The sequence below is a fragment of the Sturnus vulgaris genome, chromosome 10, assembly GCF_052056855.1.
Source record: "Sturnus vulgaris isolate bStuVul1 chromosome 10, bStuVul1.hap1, whole genome shotgun sequence".
In the NCBI taxonomy this organism is placed as follows: Eukaryota; Metazoa; Chordata; class Aves; order Passeriformes; family Sturnidae; genus Sturnus; species Sturnus vulgaris.
Window position 1 is genome coordinate 13,205,140 of NC_142252.1, and position 22,515 is coordinate 13,227,654.

Consider the following 22,515-nt stretch of genomic DNA (forward strand, 5'->3'; position numbering starts at 1 on the left):
GTCGCCTACAGGTAGAATGTCCCAGGTGGAGTGGCACTGCCCTGTCCTAGCCCTCTGCTGGCTGAACTTTATCTGCACTTCTAGCTCGTTCTAACAAGGGGGTTTTCTTTGCTGGCAGCACTCAGTGCTGTTGCATCGTCTCACCGGAGCCAGATGAGCTTTGTCGCTGAAATGGATAAGTGGCAATGTGAGAATATCCCAGCCAGTGTATTCTGTCTGTATATGCGGCTCTCCCCCATCACCCCTGGACACGCTGTGTGGCTCATGCCACCTCACCCTGTGTATGCTTTGCACCCACTCCTGCCCACCCCCCACTCATAGCCCCCCTGCCCTGCAGACAGTGCTGCCCTGTCCTCCTGCAGCCCCTGGTACCTCCCTGTCCAGGTCCTGTGCACAAGCCCTGCAGCCTGCCCTGCAGCTGCCTCATTACCCAGAAATGTGGGGGAGGTTTCATTCTTGCATTAAGCATTCCGATCGTGTCTGGTGCTTGCCCCCCCCCCCCCCCCCCCTTTGCCCTGGTTTCTCCACAGCTTTTCTCCTTCCTGTCCTCCCTCCCCTGCTCTAGCTTCCTGCCTTTTGATGTGTGGCCCTTCCTCTGCTCCAGGGTATAAACTGCTTACCAGGTGGAGATGACTGCTCCCACCCCACAATTAGATGCAATTATAAGGGTATGATTTTCCCCCGAACCCTTGCACTGGAGTGGCTCAGAGCAGACTCCTGCTGTGGACTAATGACAGGTGGGACATGGAGCAGGCTCTGGTCTGTGCAGGAGAGTGCTGGGCTGGTGGTGCTGGAGGTGGAATGACAGGAGGTTCCTGGAGTGGCCACTGAACATGTCCCGGCCAGCTGGCCCCAAGCAGGGACTCAGCTGCAGCATCCCAAACCTGCTCCACTCTAAGAGATGAGAGGCAGATACCTGGATGCTTCCTTCTGTGGACAGGCAGAGCCCAGAAATGTGCTCCTGGGGAAGGCACAGCCAGTGCTTGTGTAGAGATGTCCCAGCAGTGGCAGCAAGCTCGGCTCTCAGCTCTCATCGTCTGTGCTTCAAGCTGTGCAGTGCCTTGGCACCCATGGAGTGCTCCTGGCAGTGGCCAGTGGAGAAATAGGGCTGCACTGCAGCTCCTGCACTTCTGAGGGCGCTGCCTTTGGCTGGACGTGGGATTTCCTGCAAAGATGGGTTTTCTTCCAGCGTTGTTGGTGCTGGCTGCAAGGGGTCTGATGGCTATAGCCAAGTCCATCCCACCTGTCATCTCCACTCTCAGTGGGGCTCAAGGAGTGTCAGCTCCTGCTGGCTCCTGATTTCTCAGTGTCCTGGCCACAGCCCACTCCTGCACACTCCTGCAGCAAGAGTTCCATGGAGCATGCCTGGGTGAACACCTCGATGCTCTGGTGTGGCTCTGGCTGCAGCATGCCAGGAGCCAAAATGGCAATGCTCAGCCACCCAGATATGTCCCTGGCAGGGCTGGCACTGCAGGGCAGCCCTTGGGCACTGGGCAGCACCTGTAGGCCAGGGCAAGCAGGGACCCCTCCTGCTGCAGCAGTGTAAAAGGCTTCCTCAGAACCATTCTACTTGAGGGCACATTGCTGCCACCACAGCCAAGGAGTCCTTGCTCATCCCATAGGAGAGTGCTCCACATGCAGATGTGGATAAGCACACAGACACACCTCCACATGCAAATGTTCACTGTGGCCAAGCTGGCCCTTACTCAGGACTTTCTCCACTGATTACTCTGCAGGATGTGGGCAGCTGAGCTCAGGAGAAAAAGTGCTTGCTGGTGTACATCACATGAAGAATCCCACCAGTGTATTGCAGCATGACAGCATTTGTACCATTCAGGACAGAGTCTGTCCAGGAATTACCTGACTTCTAACCTGTTTGTATTGCAAGAGGTGCAAGTGAATATGGGGCTGGCAGAAAGTCTGCAGGACATCTCTGGCTTTGATATGGGCAGCCAGAGCAACCCCAGCAGTGACATGAGTGTCTGCCAAAGCACTAATGAGCTGTGTGGAGGCAGGGAGAGCCCTGCATGCTCCTCTGTCCTGTGCCAAGTGCTGTGGCAGACCATGGACCGTGTGCTCCCCATGGCCATTCACCCCCAGCTGGTGATGCTGGCTCTGTGTTGGATGAGCCAGGTACAGCTCTGGTGGTCATTGAGGTCCTAGGACACACCTTGGCTGTGCTGTGTTTCAGGGCACACCTAGGCTGGGCTGCCCCAGAAAGGGACAGAACTGAGCTATCTTGGGGTGGCATTTGGGCAGTCAAGAGCTCCTGTGTGTGTGTGTGAGTAAGGCATGCAGGGCAGCATGTAAAAACACACCTAGAGAGAAAGTCTCAAAAGAGATTAGATTAAAATGTAATTAAACATGGAGAGCTTCCTGTCAATTACTCAACTCTTCTTGTATAACTCTTGGGACCGGCTGCCTTCACAGATGGTTGCTCTGCTGTCAAAGGCATTTGCTGGGCACCGGTTGGAAAAAGTGCCAGGTCAGCATGGAATTAATTGCACCGGCATCTTTCCTTGTAATACGATTTAAAAGTCTAGAAGAAAACTGTTGGAAGGTCTTACAGTTCCTCTGACAAACCTGTAATGTGTCCTGCTGCTTCATACTCCTCATGTACTCACAACAAGTGACTATGATGGGGACAAGGACATTGCAGTGGCCTGGAGGATATCCAGGGCTCAAGTAGGAGGCAGAGGGGGCTGCATGTCCCCCCTTGGAGCATGGCCATGGCTGCTGCTGGACTAGAGGGCACAGGATGGGAGCTGCTGCTGTCCCCAGCCTCTGTCAAAGGCTGTGGCATTTCTCTCCTTCCCCTGCCATTTGCACCCAGGCCTGAAGCTTTGGTGAGTGGCTGCAAGGCAGAGTTCTGCAGCTGCAGGGCGATATCCAGACACGTGGGGTGCCTTTGTTTGCCTGGGTGAGCAGCCAAGTTGCAGCCCATCTCCAGCTTTGTACCAGCTGCAGATCTAAGGCAGCTGACTGGCCTGCCAAAAAACCTAAACACGCACCAGGGAGTGGCTTGTGCCAGAGCTGAATAATGATGATCCCAGCACACTTATAAAGACAAGCAGAGAGCTCACCACAGAGCTGTTCCTTGCTACCTTGGTCTTCTGCGGAGCATCACTGCACCTCATCCACCAAGGTACGTCTGAATTGGGAGATTCAAAATGGGAACTTCTATGTCTGCAGTGGAGCCTGTGCCTGCAGCTGGAGACAGACTGGGCTTTTCTTTCAAACTTGGGGGAAATGTTACTGCTGCTCCTGTGGAGGAGTTTCCAGCCAGGGAAGCAGAGCAGCCCAGTGCTGCAGGGTCTGTACATGCCAGCCTGCCCCGAGCAGAGCCCAAGGCATGTGGGCAGCATCCTGGCTCCAGTGACTGTTTGGGAGGAGCATAGCTCCTGCTTCTGCTCTGCAGGAAAACCTGTCCTTTCCCCCCTCACCCCCGTGTTTTTGGGGGTCAGTTCATGTTGTATTTGGTGCTGATTTGAATCTCTACCAACTGGCCCACCTTGCTGTGCTGTGTATATCCTGGCACACAAAGACCCCTCCAGAGGCAGCTGCACTCTCTCTCCCCCTCATTGCAGTGTCAGGCAGCCCTGGCAGCCCTGCAGATGTCCCTCCTGCCATTCAGGTGTACACTGCAGGTGTACAGTGCTCACATCCATGTCCCACTGCCCCAGCTCTGCTGGCTTTGGAATATGTTCCTTGTGCTCCACCATTTTAAAGCAAACATCCTGCATTTCCCCTTGCCTCAGCTTTGGACGAACAATGATGCTCCTGCGGGTCCTTAGACATTTATCATCCCTGCATCTTGCTCAGTACCAGATGTGGGTGATGAGTACAATGTTCTCACCAGGCATTGCCTGGCTTTTCGTGGAGCTGCTGGGCACAGCCTGAGCACAGGCAGGGCTTAAGGCTGTTTTGGGTTTGGGACTTCTTTGGCACTCTTCTGATGATTCTTTCCTCCTTGCTGTGCCCCTGAAGTGCCCTGCTGCATGTCCTATCTCTCGTCTGCATTTCACACAAATCTCTGCTCCAGGGAGGCTCCAGCTCAGCTCTTTTCCTTCTGCCCAGGTCCATTTCCCGCCTGCATCCCAGTGCAGCCATGCTGGGCACGGCAGTGCGGCTCTCGGTCCTGCTCAGCCTCTTCGGCATTGGGAAAAGCCAGATATTTCATATGGGACCATGCCCAGATCCATCAGTTCAAGAAGAATTCGATATCAACAAGGTGTGAAAAGTTTTCTAAAAACCTCATAGGGTGTAGCAAGTTAAGCTAAGGGGGCATGGGACTGACAGCAAACTGCCTGGGTGCAGGGGGTGGTGGCAGGTGTGGTCACACCTTGTGCCACAGCTGCCAGTGTGGATCTGTAGCTTTGCTCAACCCCCAACCCCAACCACTGAGGCCAAAACCTGTGCTGACAAAGGAGCCAGGCTGCTCTGCCTCAGCTCACTCATGCTAAAAACATCTCTTTAAACTTTCTTCTGTCAGTATTTGGGGAAATGGTACGAGATAGAGAAGCTGCCCTCAACTTTTGAGAAAGGAAGCTGCATCCAGGCAAATTACTCATTGAAGGAGAACGGGAAGTTCAAAGTGATCAACAAGGAGATGCTGTAAGTGTTTGTGTTCGGGCCATGTCCTCATTGTGGCACTGGCACTCCTGTCACCTCCCTTATTGTCCTGCGTGTTCATTTTTCTCTAAATTGCTTATGTCTGGGGCTGAGGGTGCTGGGGAAGGCAACCTGTGGTTGCAGTAGCTCTTCTGAGAGATGTGGGTCTCTGATACCTGCCAAGTGACCTGAGGATCACCAGATTTCTGTCTCATTGTCCAAGGTGAGTGATAAGAAAAGAGATCAAATGTACATGGTGACTTCAGCATAAATGAGCCTGTATCTCTCCTCTGACTGGCTTGTCAGCCCCAGAGATGGCTGAGAAGCTGGATGCCCTGGGTCCTGTTCTGAGGCAGTCATGGGGCTGGTATGGGATGGCAGCTACCACCTTGTGCCCCTGTATGCTCAGAAGTGCCTGTGCCCTGTGCTCTGTGCCTTGTGCTCCTCTCTGCTCCAGAGTAAAGAGACACAAGGAAAAGGGGCAGGGAAGGTGACGCACATGAGTAATTTTTACTTAATTATTTGTCAGCCTATTTCTGGAGAATTTACCTTGCACAGGTAGTAACTGCTGTGCAAGGGGATTGGAAATCATTATCAGTTTAAATCAGTGGTGAAGTGAATGTTTTTCCTTTTATTAGGGAATTAGGATGGTTTGCAATTATCCTGAGTCCTCTTGCATTTTTACACAGAAAGATGCAAGTGTTAATTCATCTGTTTCCATCACCAGCCTGTGCTATTATGGGCTGCTGCTGTGAGGGGCTGAATGGACGAGAGGGAGCCAGCAGCGAAGGCAGCACTGTCCCCTGTGCTCCTGGCATGGCATGGGGACTTTGTTCTGGCTTACAACAACAACAGCATAGGAACACATCCCTAGTGTCTGGAGCAGAGCAGCATCCCTGCCGTTCACTGAGTGCCCAGCACTGTCTCAGCAGCTCCACTGCTCTGGCTGTGCCTGGCAAACAGCTGGACATTCATTTGTGCCTCCATTAATCTCCGTGAGATTCATCCAGTTATTGCTGTCACTACTGCAGCAGCTCAGGACCCTGAAATATTAGGGGTATTTTGGGTCAGGTGGGCACTGTGCATGGATCCAGCATCAGCCCCTTGACCTCTGCTGCTGGCAGCATTCACTTCTGCCTGCTTGGCTGTTCCTGTTTTGCAGGGAAGCGTGAAACTTTCCTGCCTCATAGGCAGCGTCCAGGTCTTGAGGCATCCATGCAAAAATGCTGTTATTACATGGGCAGCTGAAGTCTCAGGGCTTGCTGCCAACAGGGCAGTGCTCTGAATGAGCAGCCAAAGAAACCCTGGCTCACCACACAGGCACAGGTAATTTGCGTGCCGAGGAATGTGCAGTGACCTGGAAAAAGCGCAGGTGATTAAACAGAAATTAATATATGCTTTCCACAACTACCAGGAGCTGAGCTGCTCCCTGGCACATCCAAGATCATGGATGGGATCCTCCCGTCCTCCCATGCTGGATTCCTCCCACCCAGTGCAGAGTGGTCTTGCTCTCCTTCTTCTCTGTCATTGTCAGCCTGGAACCAAAGGACATCCCGCTGGCAGGGAGACAGCCTGGGGTGCTGGGACAGTTTGACCTGAGAGACCATCTACCCAGCTGCACCTGGTCCAGGATGTGCTGTGCCCTGAGTGCTGCTGAAAACATCCTCAGGGATGCTGGGGTTTACTAGTACCTATTTCAGCCACCTCTTGGCAGGTAGTTGTGTCAGGAGCGATGATTTAGTGGAAGTGGAAAAAATTATCTCCCACTTTCCTGGCTTTATTTCTCACTTTTGTCATTCTCTCCTTAGTGCCAATGGCAAAATCAATGAAGCTGAAGGCGAGCTCATGCACATGGATGTAAAGCAGCCGGCCAAGCTGGGCGTCCGCTTTAACTGGTGTAAGTGTGTGCTGGGAGGGCTCCGTGGTGCCCATGGCCTCGGCAGTGCTGTGATCCGAGCATTGGGCCATGGCACCAGGGGTCAGAAACTGCAAAGAAAGGGGTGGAGCTCCCCGTGTGACTTCAGCACAACAGCGAAGGGCTAAAATAGACCTTGCGACCAGCAGGCAGTGATTTGGTGACACTGATATGCCATTTACAGCAACAGCCCCCTCAGCGGTGGAGAACTCTTCACCGGCTGATCTCAAAGCAAGAAAGATCGGCAGCCTTGCTGTCCCTCCAGATCATTTCACAGATGGGGACAGGGAGGTGGGGAGGTGGAGGAAGCAGTCCCACAGTGCTGCAAGAGCCAAGAATAAGCTTGTTTCTCTGCACACTGTGGTACAGCTACTTGCCCACACTGCCTCTACCTACAAGTGGCTTTTAATAACCATTAATAATATGGTTTTGTTTGCTTGTTCCTTCCCTTGTCACTGTAACACTCGACAAGGGCCTGCTGAGGTGCTCTGCCACGTTGCACAGCACTTTCCTCTGTCTGTAGCAACACTGAAAAGTGAGCTACAGTGACCCCTTGGATCACTTTTTATTGTGCTCGCTCACACCTTTTTTTTGACAGTTTCATATCTCTCTTTTACAGAGGGGTTGTTTGGAGAAATGGTGAAGGAAGGGTAGTTGCAAAGGAAGTACAAGTCCAAAGGAAGTACTGTCCATGAGCACAGCCAGACTTAATTCTTTGCTGCTATGGCATCACCAGCAGACATTTCACCTGCAGCATGTGCAGCCCCAACCACCTTCACCAGATGTGAGCCCCAGAGAACAGCTCTGGGCTCAGCTGGCTCCCCAAGGCAGGGTTCCCCATGGCAGTGGGTGCTGGTTTGTGCTCCTCCTATCACAGCTGACTCCTTCGTGTCAGCTCCCAGCACTACAGCTCCTTCCCTCACACTGGTGAGGCTTTCATCAGCCCAGGAGAGCTGTTCAGGTCATAGTGCTAACTTCCCAGGAAGACCTTCTTCATAGTCAGGGCTTTGTGTCTTTCTCAAGTTCCTCTGGGCAGAACAAGGAGTCCTGGTAGGCTTTGATAAATTATAGCTCCCTGTACTGACCACAAATATGCAGCAGCCAGAGTGGGAACAGTCCTAGGAACTGTGGCTGTGGTGTTGCAGGGCTGTCCAGAGCTGGTTACACTCAGCAATCACGGTGCCCTCCTCTCTCCTAGTCATGCCTGCTGCCCCTTACTGGGTCATCTCCACTGACTATGAAAATTACTCCCTGGTTTACTCCTGCACTAACATCCTCTGGCTCTTCCACATGGACTACGCCTGGATTCTGTCAAGAGCTCCTGACATGCACCCAGAAACTGTGGAGCACCTGAAGAGTGTTCTCCAGTCCTACAAGATTGACACCGACAAAATGATGCCCACTGATCAAGCCAACTGCCCTGCTGAGATGTAACTCCTGGCATGCAGTGACACAGCACCAGATCGGAGACAAACTTTGTTGCTTGCTTTATTATCCATTAGAATTTCTCTATGTACCTGAGAAATTTAGTTTCCTCTTTGCTAACAGTAGTTTGCCAGCCCAGTTACTCCTTGCTGTCATTCCCCATATAGCTCTTCCCCCTCTCTTTGTCTTGCTCTGACTTTTGCAGCATAACTGACTGAGTCAGTGCTAGTGGGTGAAAGAAAGAAACCCTGAAGTGCAGACCTGAAACTTTGCTGTTGCTGAGAGTCCTCCAGCATGTGGATGGGAAAGGGTATGAGTTGTGATGTGCAAGTATTAGTCCTGGGGAAAAATCATTCATCACACAGCCCCATGTTAATTTCCAAATTTTGTCTTGATGCTTCTGGGCCTGCCAGGAATCTACAGTGTCTGAGATACACTGTGGGCAGTGCCTTAGCAGCAGCAACATCCAGACATGGTGGGTCATTCCTGCAGCCTGGGAACCGAGACTGGGGCTCTTGAAAGTTTTCCAGTGCAGGACTGTAGGCATATGTTGCTGCTAAGTCAGCAGACCTACTTGCTAGAAATCAGATCTTGCCCTTTGTATTTCAAATCCAAAAATGTCCAGAGATTCAGCATCACTCCATCCCCGATGTCAATACGTGACCTTCTCTTGCCTCTAATGAGATTGGTCCTGCCCTCAGGGGGCCAGCTCTGACTGTACTTGTAAGCAGACATAAAGAGATGGGGCTGCTCCCTTGTTCTCTCTTCCAGAGGCTTTTCCCTGAACACCAGGAGACAGCAGGCTCTGCCTGACATCCTGCCCACTGCTGTTGCACGTGCCGAGTGCCCACTGGCGCTGCATCTGCCCTGGCAGGTGTTCACCAGGCACTGCGACAGCTCTGCTTGAATAGCATTCATGCAACTCATTAAAAATGAAATAAAAGCACCTGCTTCGGGCCTTTTGTACCTTCCCAGCTGCACAGCCTTTGCCAGCAGGCTGAGGGGCTCAGTGTGTGGGGCCTGCCCCTGCTCTGAGGCCACAGCACCGCCACAGCAGGGTTACAATGAACATAACAACCACAGCTGAAGGGAAATGGTTTGTTCCAGGAGCCTGGAGCTCTTTCTGGCTCTCCGGGGTTGGGGTATGGGCACCCCACATTGTCTGATCCTGCCAGCAAATCTGTGTTGTGGCTTTGGCTGACTCCCATCTCCTGCTGCTTTTATTGACATGAAGAAATAATGATGTGGATGTAGAATGCTGTAAATCAGCAGGAAACATTCTACACTTATTTTGGTGGGACCCTGGTGGTGTGGGTACTTTCTTGCCCTGGGAGAGTTACAGGAGCTGAGCAGGGAGCCAGTATGTCACTAATCGTTACCAGTCAGAGGAGGCCAGGATGGGAGAGACCAGAAACAACTGCCATGTTTAAGTCATTATCCCTTTAAACTTCAAATCCTAATCCCACAGTTCCTGTGACACAGAATTAAACACTCCACCCAATTTTTCAGGCTATAAGGATGATGGACATGCCAGGATACAAACAACTGCACAGTTGCTCCCAAGTGTGTCAGATTCTGGGTGTAATCATTTCATCACTGCTTCATCAGGTTCCTATTTTCCTTCTCACATGGACGGTGCTGCTGTAGCCCTCATTCAGTGTGATGAAAGTCCATGGCACGGTGGCTGTGCAGGCACTGAGCTCTAGGGGTGGCAACCTGCAGGCCCATCAGCTGGGCACGGGATCTGGCTAGGAACTGGGAATGTTTCACTCAGAGACAAAACCCTGCGATGCCTGGGCCCTCTGGAGACCATGCTGGCTCCTTCGTTGTGCCACAGAGACCGTGACAAACCTGGGCTGCTCTGGCAAACGCTTTGTGGTGGGGGCATCTCTGCATGGCAGCACAGAGAGCTCGGGGACACCACAGCACAGCTGCAGCCTGTCCTGCCCCGTGCCAGCCGATGTCCCCAGCCAACAGCACACACGTGGGACACCCTGCACGTGCAAAACCCTTGAATGTGTGTGGGAGTGCCAAACAGGCACAAGTCCCACACAGTCCCAAGAGCTCTGTGGATGGGCAGCACACACCTCCCGGTGTGCAGGGTGTGCATGGCCACCGGCCCTGTGCACACAGCAGACCTCTGTGTCCATGTGTCCTCATCAAAGTATGTATGGATCTGGAGGGGAGATGCCAAGAAGATGCCAGGCTCTTCTCAGCTGTGCCAACCACTAGGATGAGAGGCAATAGGCAGAAACTGATGCACAGGAAATTTCACTTGAGTATGAGGAAGAACCTCTTTACTGTGCAGGTGATGAACAGATTGCCCAGAGAGGCTGTGAAGTTTCCATCACTGGACATATTCAAGAACATCTGTACACAATCCTGTGCAATGTGACCCCTTCCAACCTGACCGCTCCAGTGATTCTGTGTCCCTGTGCCCATGTATCCCCGTGTGCCTGTGTGACTGCGTATCTCTGTGCCCGTGTCCCCTCTGTCACTGTGTCCCCTTGTGTATGTATCTGTGTCCGTGTCCCTGCCATGGCTGTGTGTCCATCTATCGTGTACCACTGTCTCTGCCGTGTCTGTGTGTCCATGTGTTCGTGTGTCTGTGTGTTCCGTGTCCGCGTGTCCATCTCGCAGTGTGTTCTGTGTCCCTGCTGTGTCCGTGTGCCCATGTATCCTTGTACCACTGTCCCTGCTGTGTCCGTGTGTCCATCTGTCCGTGTATTCTGTGTGTCCATCTGTCCGTGTGTTCTGTGTCCGTCTGTCCCCGTGTCCGTGTCCGGGTTCCCCGCGCGCGCAGGGCGCCCCCTGGCGGTCTCGCAGGCGCACGGCAGCAGGGGGCGCTGTCGGTCCGCCGGCCGCCAGGGGGCGCGGGCGCGCCGGGCTGAGGCGGCGGCGCTGGCGCGGGGCGGGCCCGGCCGGGGCGGTGGCGGCGGCGGCGGCGGCAGCGGAACCGGGCGGGCGGCGGGGCCATGGAGGCGCCCTCGGTACCGGACGCCTCGGCGACGGGGCGGGGGCCCATCAAGGGCATCCTGAAGAAGAGCGGCAGCAAGGCATCGTCCGGAGCAGCCGTAGGGGCGCGACAGGCTAGCCAGGCCTGCGACGAGGACGAGCACGGGTGAGGCCTCGGTGGTGGTGGTGGTGGTGGTGGTGGTGGTGGGCGGCGGCGGTCTCCGCAGGGCCTCCCTCGGCCCGTCCCGCTCCTTCGAGGGGCCCGCGGAGCGGGGTCAGCCGGGCGGCGTCTCCAGCCGGGGCCGCTGCGGCGCCCCGTGCCCGGGGCATGCTGCGCGGGCGGGGCGGGGGGTCCGTGCCTTGCCCCCCGTGCGGCGGCGGGCCCGGAGCTCGGCTCCGCTCGGACCCGGCACTGGCGGCTCCTGCCGAGGCTGGAGCTCCGCTGCGGGCACAGAGATGCCGGGGGTGCACCTGGGCGGAGACGGGGAGCGCTGCCCGCATGAGGCCGGCGGAGCTGTCGCCGTGGCTCACGCCGAGGAGCGGCTGTCACCTGCTAAGTGTGGCAGCTCACAAAGGGTTTTACCGATGCTGCGAGGACAGTTCACAGTTTGGGCAATGCGGTTGATTTATTCTTAGCCGTCTTGTAAGCAGCTCATTTCTTGTAATCAGAAGTACGTCCCCGGAGAGGGGACCTCTCCTGGGCTGAAACATCATCAAGACGTATTCTCGGTTGGGCAGGATCCATCCGTAAAAATCTCACACTTGAGAATGTGCACAGCCGTGTTGTTTGTGATTTGAATGACATGAAAATCTTGGTTTAATTGTAACATGCCGGGTTAGTCCAGATATGCCAGAAGTGGTCTTCAGCTGGCCAGTACCTGTCCTTGATGGGTAAGAATGCTACAGTCCTCCTGATGCACCCAGCATGTGCTGTCTGCCGTTGCTCTGATTCTCCATCAAGTTATGATGAGCTAGCTTTGACCTGAACTCAGTGTTTACACATTTGCTTTGGACAGTTTTCTTTTTCTGTCGCCTTATTTAGTATTGAAAGGAGAGAAATAATGATAAAATAAAACGGTCTTGCTGGTGGTTTTTTTTTTTTATTATTGTTTATTATTATTATTCCTTTCATCTTTGCCTAGTTAAGTCATGAATATAGTCTAAAGTCAGCAAGGTAAGAAAGACGAGCTTTTGGGTTGCAGTGTTGCTATTGTTAGCTGCTCCTGCTTTCCAGAGAAAAATTTCGACTGAGTGAATGAGATGTTTTTGAAACAGGTGAGTGTAAGTAGCAATATGTTACACAAATGTGATTTTTTCTTTTCCTTTTCTTTAGTTTTAATACTACATAGCTTGATGCACTTAGTACCACACCAGACTTTGATTACAAAGTTGTTGTTGGTAGGCTGTGTTTAATTTTCTGTAGTTTCTTTTCTACTGTCTTGAAAAATGAATAGAAACTGGAGTATGAACTGATGAGTGTATGGTATATTGGTTATGGCACACAGTAATTTCTTGGGAAGCAGTTAGTGGGTTAAAGTCCAGCTTCTATTTCCTGTTTACCAACGTGAGCCAGTAAACTCAGATTAATTCTGAAATTGCCTTGCAAATTGAAAGACATTGGCTAAACCTGGCAGGCTGCATTAGAAAATTTCCTGGAAAGATCAGGGTATATAAAGCTGGTTTCTGTGCAGGTATTATTTTTGGTTGGCAATGTATCAATATATCAGTGTTATTTCTGACTCCAGGAAAACAATTTTGTTTTTAGAAGAATAATAAGTGGTACAATTATGATTTTCCTTTGAGATTAAGGATTAGTTAATAAATTCAGGTGTCTGTTTTCTTAATTCTTCTGCTTATTTCTGATATTGAAATTCAGGTCTGAAGATCTTTTAAAATATCTGTAGATGAAAGAGCTCATTATGTCAGCTGCCATCTTTTAAAGCACCACGTTCAGTAGAGCTCTCATGTACTTATTACTGACCTTGTGCTGCTGTTAGTGATGGTAACGTTGTTTGGAAAACTTCCTTAATGAAAATATGATGCAGGAAGGAAGCTTAAGAAATTGGGACACCACTGGAACTGCATCATAAGAGCTGAGATTGTGGTTTAATGGCAGATGTGTGCTTGGCATACACACTGGGGTATGGTATTTTTTGCCTTCAGACCCCTGTAAGAGCCTGTGAGCGAGTGGATGTGATATTTCACAAAGGAATTGTGGAAGTGTGTGTGCGCACAAGCGGCTGTGTTGGGAAGGAAGAGGTGAGTCTGTTATGGCAGGAGCAAGTGAGGTGTGAGAGGTGTTCTTCCTTGGCTATTACTGCTGCTGAAACTTCTTGCCTGTCTACACCACCTGGTGTGGTGTCAAATGAAGTTACTGTGTATTTTTAAAGATGTGAGAAAATACAAATGAGCACTTATGAGATTTTTCAAACCTCATTTTCCTAAGGAAGATTAGATTTCCTGTTTCTGTATCTGAAGGGGTGTCAGGATGCATTTTCCTGTGATGGTCCTAAACCCTGTCATTAGTGTTGTGCTGTGCAGACATACCTAAGGATGCAAAATTGGAGACAAGCAAGGGAGGTGTGTCTTTTCAGATCACTTAGACACTCTCCTGTGAGGGCTTTTTACAAGCAGGGGTGAAATGACATGTTTGTGTCTTAGCCACTAATGACTTTTTTGTTTTCCCCCTAGGTGAACTTTAAGCTGTGCTTTGGGAGGTGTTCCACAGCCAAGGTTTTTAGTGTTGGAATCTGAGTTTAAAAAAATAAGTGTGAAAAACTAAGCCACTAAAAATTCGTTCAGTCTTTTATTTATGACTCACTGACTTGCTCAGTGTGGGCTGTCTGATTTCCAGCACAGTGTATGCCAAAGGGATTTTTCCAACATTGCCAATATTATTATTAGGTGGAGTTGTGAGTCTGGGCTATAAACCTTGATGGGCTCTGGGCAAGTGAACACAAAGCATGTGATGGGAATCTCTCCCATCTGTTGTATTTCCTTGTCAGCTGAGCTCTGTCTCTTTACAGGGGCTGTGTACCCTATGTTTCATTATCTAAGTGCTCTGGCTGGTAAAAATCCTCACTGTGCAACACAGTGAGCATCTTGTGTTGGTCATGGATGAACTTTAGGCTGTGTTAAACTGGGGATTTTTCGACTCCTAACCAGACAGTTTTGAATGAGTGGCGTTCCTAGACAGGAGCTCTTGCTTTGTCATCACGAAGCTCATGACTCCCCGCCCTGCCAGAGCCACGACCTGACTCACGTGTTGTCCGCTTATGCTGCAATCCTTGTGTTTGCACAAAATGATTAAATGGACCTGAAGCCTCGAACATGAGACCTTGGCAGTGGTTACTGTGTGCTGAGGGGATTAAGATCATTCAATTTGTATTAATTTCTGAAGTGCAAGCCTGTGGCATGCTGGATTCAGCATCAACTCCCACATCTATTTTTCTTCTCTTTAGTTTTTTTCCCCCCACATTGTATTATGCAGTGATCCTGTAACTGCAGAATGTAGTTTGTCCTTGGAATTTTGCTTTATCTTGTTTTAGAGATATTATTCTGCTCAACAGCACTTGTGTTATTGAGATTGAATATATCTTTCAGATCTGTTATTAGAGCAGCCTGTTTAAACAAGAGCAGTTAAGTGGAAGTCTTCCAGCCAACTGCCCCTTCCCACCCCCCAAAAAACTCAAACACAACCACCCCAAACAAAACAAAAACCCCCACAAAACCCACAATGTCCTGTAATGTTTGCTTCCTTAACTAATAGTTTACAACAAGAATATGTTAGTTTGTGGAATTTTTGTATTATTCTAAAATTAAAATTATTGGCTTAATCTAAGGGAAAGACCACCTTATATGAAGTTTGCAATAACCTTTTTAGAGAAAACATGAAACGTGGTTTGTGTTGATAAACATTTTTTTGTGGCTTTTAGATCAGTGGAGGGATGGCTCTTTCTCTGGCCACAAGACAATTACTTTTCTTGTGGCTTATATATTTTGTCAATAAGCAGTCAGTGTGGGTGAGCTTTAGTTTCTTCAAATATGCATAAAATGGTTCATTTTCTGGTTGACTAAGAAAGTTCTAGATAATGTAGCATCACTGGTGCCTGTCTGTATAAAATGTGAAACTCCCTCGCCTTAATTATAGCAGTGAATCATTTGGCTTCTGATTCTAATTTAGGATGACAGAAGCAGTATTAATAACCAGCTTGTTCTATGCTACTTATTTCACTGCAGGAGAGGATTTGTTATGTTGCTATTGTTTATGTAACAGTTTTGCTAATAATCATTCCAGCTCCCTCAGCAGAGGTGAACTGAAAGGTATTGGGTTCTGTTGAAGTCTTGTGGGTTGTTATAAGGAGAAGAATTCTCTTTTTACAAGTTACTGTAAAATGAAACAGTCACAAGATAGTCATTGAACAAGACCAGTAGTCTCTGAATTATATGAATAAGAATATGTTTAGAGATCATTGAGTTTGTTTAGCTATTATAACTTGTTAGGGAAATTAAGTTGCAATGAGAATTTGTTGTGACTTAAGTGTGTATCAAGCAGTATTTAATAGTCATACTTTGAACATGTCTGTGTATCATAACAGCATTTTTTGTGCTTAGTATGTAGTAGAGATCAGATGATTTTTTAAAAAATTCTTTCTCTGGTAAAGCAGAACTAATTGTTTTAGAATATAAGAAAATTTAATTTTCTTTTCTTATTTCAGTAAAAAATCCCAGAAGTGGGATGAAATGAACATCATAGCTACGTATCACCCTGCAGGCAAAGATTATGGCTTGATGAAAATTGATGAGCCAAGTACTCCTTACCACAGGTACATTTGCTAAAGTATTGTCCTGTGTGCTTCCAGGTGGAATTGTGGGTTTAGAGAAAAATTTACTTTGTGGGTGATGTAGTATTACTGTACAAGCCTGCTGGATGTATGCAACATACTCAGATCTGCAAAGCTTCTAAATAAGGAGAACTGTCTGAAAGGACAAAGTGTAAAGCACAAAGTTTAGAAGGGTTGTTCTAGCAGACTTCAGGCTTTGAATGGAATAAATAAGTCTGACTTCTATTGATTTTAATTTTTTCAGTACTGGAATATAATGTCATCAATATTTAGAAGTCGATTTGAAAAGCTTTTAAAGCATTAAAGGAGTCTTTTAATTGAGTGTTGTAATTAATTGAGTATTGTAATGTCTTCACTGTTTTCTTGAGTGAACTACAAACTCCAGCGAATTACTAAAAAAGGCTACTTTTTGTTTTCCCTCCAAGCATGATAGGAGAAGATGATGAGGATGCAGTGAGTGATTCAGAATATGAGCCCTTAAGAGCAGATGTGTTGAGTAAAAAGTAAGTATTGTAAGTAAGTATTGTAATTAAAAAACCTGACTAAATGTGAAGATAATCTGCTCTTTCCTGGGATAGATTTTTTAAAAGCTGTTTCTGGTTTCTCTAGAAGCTGCATTTTCACTATTGTCAAAATAAGTGGTTTTCAGTGTTTGATAGTGCCACTGGTAATTTAAACCTCTTGCAGGTTGTTACTACATATAAATATGGCAAAAATAATGAACAAAGCTGTTTGTATGAGTGTTCTGAAATGTCATGTATTTTAAAAAGTGAAAAGCTTGCTGTTTCAGCATTTTGTATTGCATGATTTATGTAGACTGGCAGCTGCAGCTGAAGGTAGAGGACCCAAGATTATAACAAGGCAAGAAGAAAGCAGTGAAGAGGAGGACGAGGATGAAGAATTAACACCTGAAGAACGGGGTAGGCATAAATGGTTTTCTTTCTTTTGTTTAGACTCTTTTCATACAAATAGTTTCAGGTTTTCCATAAGAAATGTTTGCAAGAAGTACTATCAGAAAAATGTTGTGATTGGAAAATAGAGATAAATAGTGTTTGAACAAATATGCTGCTTGTTTCTAATCAGGAATGTTTGGTTTGAGATCTCATATAAACTGGAATTTGCTGTTGCTGGCTGCCTCCCTCTATACAAGCTTAAAGTGTGGGAATTCCTGCTAAGAAATTCTAGTTTGGGGTTGAAGAAATAGTTCTTAATCTGAACGTGTTTCAGGTAGACTTAATTAAATGAGTACCACTACAAATAAAATGCTGCTAATTGCTTGCAAATGTACAGATGATATTTCTGTTGTTCTCAAAGCAACTGGTAGATGGATGCAATAGGAAGTCTACAATTATTCCAAAGCAAATAGCATCTTTAACAGAGATGTTATTTCATGTTAACTTGGACTAGAACGTTTTGAGGGAACAGTCAAACAACAATACTTCTAAGGTTTCAGGCTTGTATTATCTAGCTGGTTTTTCTCAAATTTCCTGGCCTCAACTTTGAGTGTGAAACCTTGCTATACTAAAGGAAAAGAACAAAGCGTTGGGGCTGGAAGTAAGAAAAATTTGCTTTAATTATAATGCATTACTGCTGGATATGCTAATGTTTAATATATGGAGCAGAGTCGGCTTCAGGCCATGGGGAAAGTGGAAAATATTTTCTTCTACATGTGGTAAATATATCTCTCATAACTGACCTTTGGTGGCTAGCCAGGAGTCAAGCCAGACATCTGCAAAAGTTCATCTTCTATCCCAGCAGTATGTCTCAATTTGTCCTTGAGTTTACTTAGAAATAAGGCTTGTGAAACTTCGGAGTTTTGTGTACTTTTACCAGATGCTTCTTGTGCTTCAGACTTGCTCTTAGTTGCAAACAGGTTCTTATAAAAGTGCTTCTGAGATTTCAGTACATCAATTACTATCCTTTCTGTAAGTCAGACTCATTTTAAAAGAACTCTCCACTGCTTGAAGACAATTTTTATTCAGTGAGTTCCTCTCTGAAGAAGATATGTTGATTTTTTTTTAAGGGAAGGAACAACTATTTCCATTTGTTTGTCCACAGAGAAAAAGAAACAGTTTGAAATGAAGAGAAAAATGCACTACAATGAAGGAAGAAACATCAAACTGGCAAGGCAGCTCATTGCGAAAGAACTACATGGTGAAGAAGAGGAAGATGATGAGGATGAAGAGATGCGTGATGCTGCAGATGTAGAAACAATGAGTACAGAAGCTACCGAACATGGTGAGCTACTGATTAATTAAAAAGCACCTGTAAGTACTGGTGGCCCTTTGAGCTGTTGGGAAATGAATATACTCAAGTGTGAGAATGACTAGAAGGAGTACAGTATGTATGTAACCCTCAATGAATAATGTCTTGATAGGTAGATTTGTAGCACGGAACAAAACCTATCAGTGTTGATATGTTGTGGCATAACAGAAAAGCAAACATGTCTGCTTCTTACCATTTCCCCAACATAGCTGACTTTGGGTAGTGAAGTTCCCAGCATTCTTTTTAAAGGAGGAGCTGTCTTGTACTGAACACTTTGATGGCCACATGGGAGAGCCTGGCTTTTGTTGTGGGTCATTTCCTATTCTGCTCCCAATCCATCCTGTAGCCAGCAATGGGAAATTACCATCAATGTTTCCTCCCTGTTGAGAGGACTATTTATCTTCCTGAGGAAGAACACTGAAATGTAAAACCGCTGTTAGGCCTTCAATACAGACTTGTCCATGAGCAGAAATGTACCATGCTATAGTATGGGATAAGACTCTCAACTTGGCTTTTAGTGCAGCTACTGGAAGAAACTCTGGGATATTTAAGTGGGAGATGGGAGTTGCTGGAACCTGTTTCAGGGCTGTCTCTTCACAGGAAACTCCTAAAACTATAGAGGCTGACACCTTCTCTTTCATCTTTAAACTTCTCTCTGGGTGAAAAGTCTTAGACTTTTGTGGTGGTATTCTGGTGAATAATTACAGTTCACTCCCCACCTCTTTATGTAACAATACTTTGAATAAATTTCTGACATTAAAAAACCATACATCTGTTGCTCATGAGACTGGTGGCAGTGAAGTCTGTAAGCCTTGTTCATCTGTGGTTGGCAAAGCTATGAGATATTAGCATGGTCTGCAGACTTGGGAAGATGCTGCATGGGTTTTACTTGGTTCACATCTGCTTTTCACAACCATGTGAACTAGGAACTCTTCTAAAATTCATTTAAATCCCACGCAATAAAAAGGTGTTTTGCAAAGTTGCGTGTTTAAGTTCTGTGGATTGCACCTTTTCGTCCTGTTATTTACTACAGGAGAACTAATTCCTTCACAATTGCACCGAAAGGGTCATTTGGTATGTATCTGAGACCCATTACTGGACTGACTTTATCCAGTAATTTAACATAGGCCTTACAATGGCTATTTACTAGAACTTCACTCTCCAGGGGAAAGGAGGGCTGCAGTAGCCAACCGTATGACCTTTCTGCATGGCCTGAAGCTGCCATCTCTCTGCACTCTGCTGTAAAACAGAGGCAACTCCGCTCCCCAGCTGCATTCGCCAGTGGAAAGAAGGCAGACCTTTGCAGCATTTTTCCATCTCTATTGTTGAAGTCCATTCCACCTTCCTCATAACCAGCTTCAGAGCCACAACTGGTAATTATCAATTTTAGACTCATGGCTAATAGATTCCATAAATGTAACTGTCTGCCAGTGTAGCAACCCGTTAATTAACTGGTTCACCTCCACACCATAGCATATAGAAATACTTTCCATTAACCTGATCTAGTTCTCAGTTCTTCACCTTTCTATCATTCTGCTTTAACCTTCATGTTTTGTTATCTCCTAATCTCTATATCAGCTATCACAGCCTTTAATCCCTGTCCTTGATCAGTTCTTCTGAGGTTAAGTACTGATTCACTTTTGTAGCAGCTGGTGAATTGAATGTCCTCAGGCAGATTATGAGACAAGAGTTGGGCAAAGGATGATGGGATATGAACAAAAATATTAATAAAACAGTCTTCTGCCACTGCCCACATTTTAAGAAATTCTTACAGTGAAATGAGAAGTATTCAGCACATAGCTGTGCTAATATCAAAGTTTTATTGAAATAACTTTTTTGAGATTATATTATTTATTGCTCTCTCATCTGTATTCTGAAGGCACAGAAGAACCTCCTTATTCATAAGTGTTAATTAGAGCTACAGAAGGTTTCTCAAATAGATGGCTTTAACACTTGCTACTTGGGGTTTTTGGTCAATGTGCTTTTGGTCATGCTGTGCTTTTGGTTACATTAAGCACTTGAGTATTTAAAAATTAAGCTGTTGCCTTTGTGGAAGGAAATCAAAATCCTATTAATATTCATGTTCCTGAGAACAATGTATGGAAAGATTATTCACCTGGATAACTTTCAAAGAGCTCTTTGACTTGAAATTGTATTTTAAAATGCTTTTGTCTAGAGCAGAAAAGGGAGGGTTTCCTTACTCTTGTACTGGGTGATACAGGAGTTGATTTTTGCAATGGCTTGTTTTGGCCTCACTCTGTTAAACTGACTAACAGCCCTGATGCTTGCTTTTAACTTCAAAGAAAATGTCCTGGGTTTTCTGCATGTTGTATTGTAGCTATATTTTTATAAATCCTTCAATTTAAAACTTGAGTTCTTGGGAGGTTGTGGAGATCATGAGGTGATGTGGCTTCCACTCAGCTATGATGCCAGTCAATGTGAGTGAGAGCTGCCATGCAATGTCCTTTCATTCCAATGGAATAACGTGACTTCTGTAGTACTGATGATTGTTGCAGGTAAAGATGTGACATAAGAGGCATTTCTTAGTGGTCTGTTGTGACTCTGGGGTTCCACTGGCTCCTGGGTTGTTTTTCAGGCAATTTGAGAATCTCTTCTCACTTGGAATTTTTCTGTCCATGAAGATCCCTTAAAAATCCTGTGCTTCTCTTATCTGATGTTTCTTTCTACCCTCTAATTTTGTCTGGTTTTTATTTGAATAAAACTAACAGTACACTTCTAATCTCTACACTCTGCTTTCAGAGAAGGGGCTAAAGACTTAGGGCAGGTTTAAGGAGGTTCCTGTCAGATACCACCAGGTCCACTAATACAAGTTGCACTTCTTGGTTACAGACTGAGATTTCTTGCTGATTGAAATGAAGATGGCCAGTCCAGTCAGTGATGGTGAGAACACTTTTGTATATTTTTGCTCCTGTCTTCATTGTGGCAACCAAGTGTTTTAAATGGATGGATTATTCCTTTCTTGCCTCAAGTAGCCATGCCTTATCCCATGCATATGGATTCTGGCAGCCAAGCTCTTTTGTGGAAAAGAAAGTAGAAATTGCAATAGATTGCATATGGCAGGGGGATTGGAGCTGGATGTTCCTTTTATACATATGGAAGGTTCCTTCCAACCCAAGCCATTCTATGATTGTATATTTGCTTGCTTCAGCATTTCACTGTCACTGCCTATTTGCTATTTATGACTCCATGAATAATATAAATAGAATTCTTCTTTGCCAGCAGAAGTGACCTTTGTTTCTCTTCATAAAAACATTCCCTTTAGAAATTCTATTTGCAATCACAGGAGGAAATATTCCTGATGTAGGTGAATTTAAGCATGATGATTTCAGTGCAGACCTGTCTTCTGCTACACAAAAGTATCAGTCAGAGGGTGTTGTCTATAGCAGTTCAATTGACAAGCAGTAAGACTATTGTTCTCTTTCTCTGGTTCATTTAGCTACATTACTCTGCTAACCCTGCTCAGATGGCACCCAGCAGCTGAGCTGTCACTGACTGGGTGTGCCCTTTGGCCTTTGGGTAGATACAGAATATGTTGTGTTTTCTTTACCAGGGCAAGCATCAGACTAAAGATGAATTAAGTGTGAAGGCTGGGAGCACACAGCAATCAGTTCTGCTGGTTAACTGTGCTGTTTGCTTGTTAAACTGCATGTTACCAAATCTAACTCATGCCCAAGCCTAACTGTCCTTTTAAAAAGAATATTATCATTTTGATGAATATTCTTTGATCAGCACTGAGGAGAAGTTTCCTCTGATTTATTGTGGTGTTTTTGCTCAAAAGTATGAATTAACTTCCTGAAAACACAACTGACTGTGCTCCTTCACATATAAATTTGGGATTTTTTCATTTCAAGTGTGTCATCTGGAACTGAAATTTGACCTGGGAAGTACTATGTTTGCTGGTGTTTGAGGAACCACGTGTGTCAGTTCTAAACACCTGAGTTAAGTCCTCCCAGTTCCACGGGATGAGCACTCAGTGCTTGGTGTGCTGAACAGTGGTGTTGGCCATCTCTTTAGAGCATGAAGTTTTAGAAGTTTCTGTACTGTCCCATTAAAAGCTTATACATTGCTAAGATGGATTGGCAAACATTGGAGAAAGAGAGATGATTTCAGGAGGATATTTGTGTGTGTTGTGAAAATACTCAATGGGTGTGAAGAATTATCTATTTTTTGTAATCTTTCTTATGCAGCACATGTTACTCGTGACCAGCTGGAAAGTAGAGCACACAGCATAGAAGAAATCTGTCCAGAACTGTAACTGCTTGTCAAAGACACAAATATAAACATCGCTTCATGATTTTTGCAATTAAGGCTCTTAAATGTTAAGAAGCATATCAGTTACAATGTTGTATTGCCAAGAATGTTAATTTTAGACTTGTCCATTAGGCAGAAAACACTGTCTAATTGATTTTTTTCTTGTGCCTAGTATTTCATGGAGAATACTGCTTCATAATTTGTTCGACCAGAATGGCATTCCCTGTA

The 22,515-nt window shown here is 46.5% G+C and overlaps 2 protein-coding genes across 5 annotated transcripts; both read left to right on the forward strand.

The window, feature by feature from the left end:
• Positions 1-2,816: 2,816 nt before the first annotated feature.
• Positions 2,817-8,894, forward strand: APOD (apolipoprotein D). Its single transcript, XM_014891679.2, has 5 exons — positions 2,817-3,145; positions 4,078-4,231; positions 4,493-4,614; positions 6,420-6,508; positions 7,725-8,894. The coding sequence occupies exons 2-5, from the start codon at positions 4,109-4,111 to the stop codon at positions 7,958-7,960; spliced, it is 570 nt and encodes a 189-aa protein (XP_014747165.1). The 5' UTR covers positions 2,817-3,145; positions 4,078-4,108; the 3' UTR covers positions 7,961-8,894.
• A 1,982-nt stretch (positions 8,895-10,876) lies between these two features.
• PPP1R2 (protein phosphatase 1 regulatory inhibitor subunit 2) lies at positions 10,877-22,366 on the forward strand. Of its 4 annotated transcripts, none has more exons than XM_014891699.2 (7): positions 10,877-11,072; positions 15,625-15,732; positions 16,176-16,253; positions 16,567-16,670; positions 17,809-17,988; positions 20,866-20,916; positions 22,224-22,366. In XM_014891699.2, exons 1-6 carry the CDS (start codon positions 10,927-10,929, stop codon positions 20,868-20,870), a joined length of 621 nt encoding a protein of 206 aa, XP_014747185.1. In that variant the 5' UTR covers positions 10,877-10,926; the 3' UTR covers positions 20,871-20,916; positions 22,224-22,366. The 4 variants fall into 4 exon arrangements, 3 of the variants coding, with proteins under 3 accessions (XP_014747185.1, XP_014747184.1, XP_088026992.1); XR_015805733.1 differs by having other exon boundaries at positions 10,879-11,072; positions 17,809-18,017; XM_014891698.2 differs by lacking the exons at positions 20,866-20,916; positions 22,224-22,366 and adding an exon at positions 19,181-19,334 and having other exon boundaries at positions 10,879-11,072.
• Positions 22,367-22,515: the final 149 nt, after the last annotated feature.

Coding starts and splice junctions, on each gene's coding strand:
- APOD (XM_014891679.2), top strand. CDS start 4,109: ATGCTGGGCACGGCAGTGCGGCTCTCGGTCCTGCTCAGCCTCTTCGGC. Junction 4,232..4,492: donor AAGAATTCGATATCAACAAG/GTGTGAAAAGTT, acceptor TTCTTCTGTCAG/TATTTGGGGAAATGGTACGA. Junction 6,509..7,724: donor GGGCGTCCGCTTTAACTGGT/GTAAGTGTGTGC, acceptor CCTCTCTCCTAG/TCATGCCTGCTGCCCCTTAC.
- PPP1R2 (XM_014891698.2), top strand. CDS start 10,927: ATGGAGGCGCCCTCGGTACCGGACGCCTCGGCGACGGGGCGGGGGCCC. Junction 11,073..15,624: donor TGCGACGAGGACGAGCACGG/GTGAGGCCTCGG, acceptor TTCTTATTTCAG/TAAAAAATCCCAGAAGTGGG. Junction 16,671..17,808: donor ATTAACACCTGAAGAACGGG/GTAGGCATAAAT, acceptor GTTTGTCCACAG/AGAAAAAGAAACAGTTTGAA.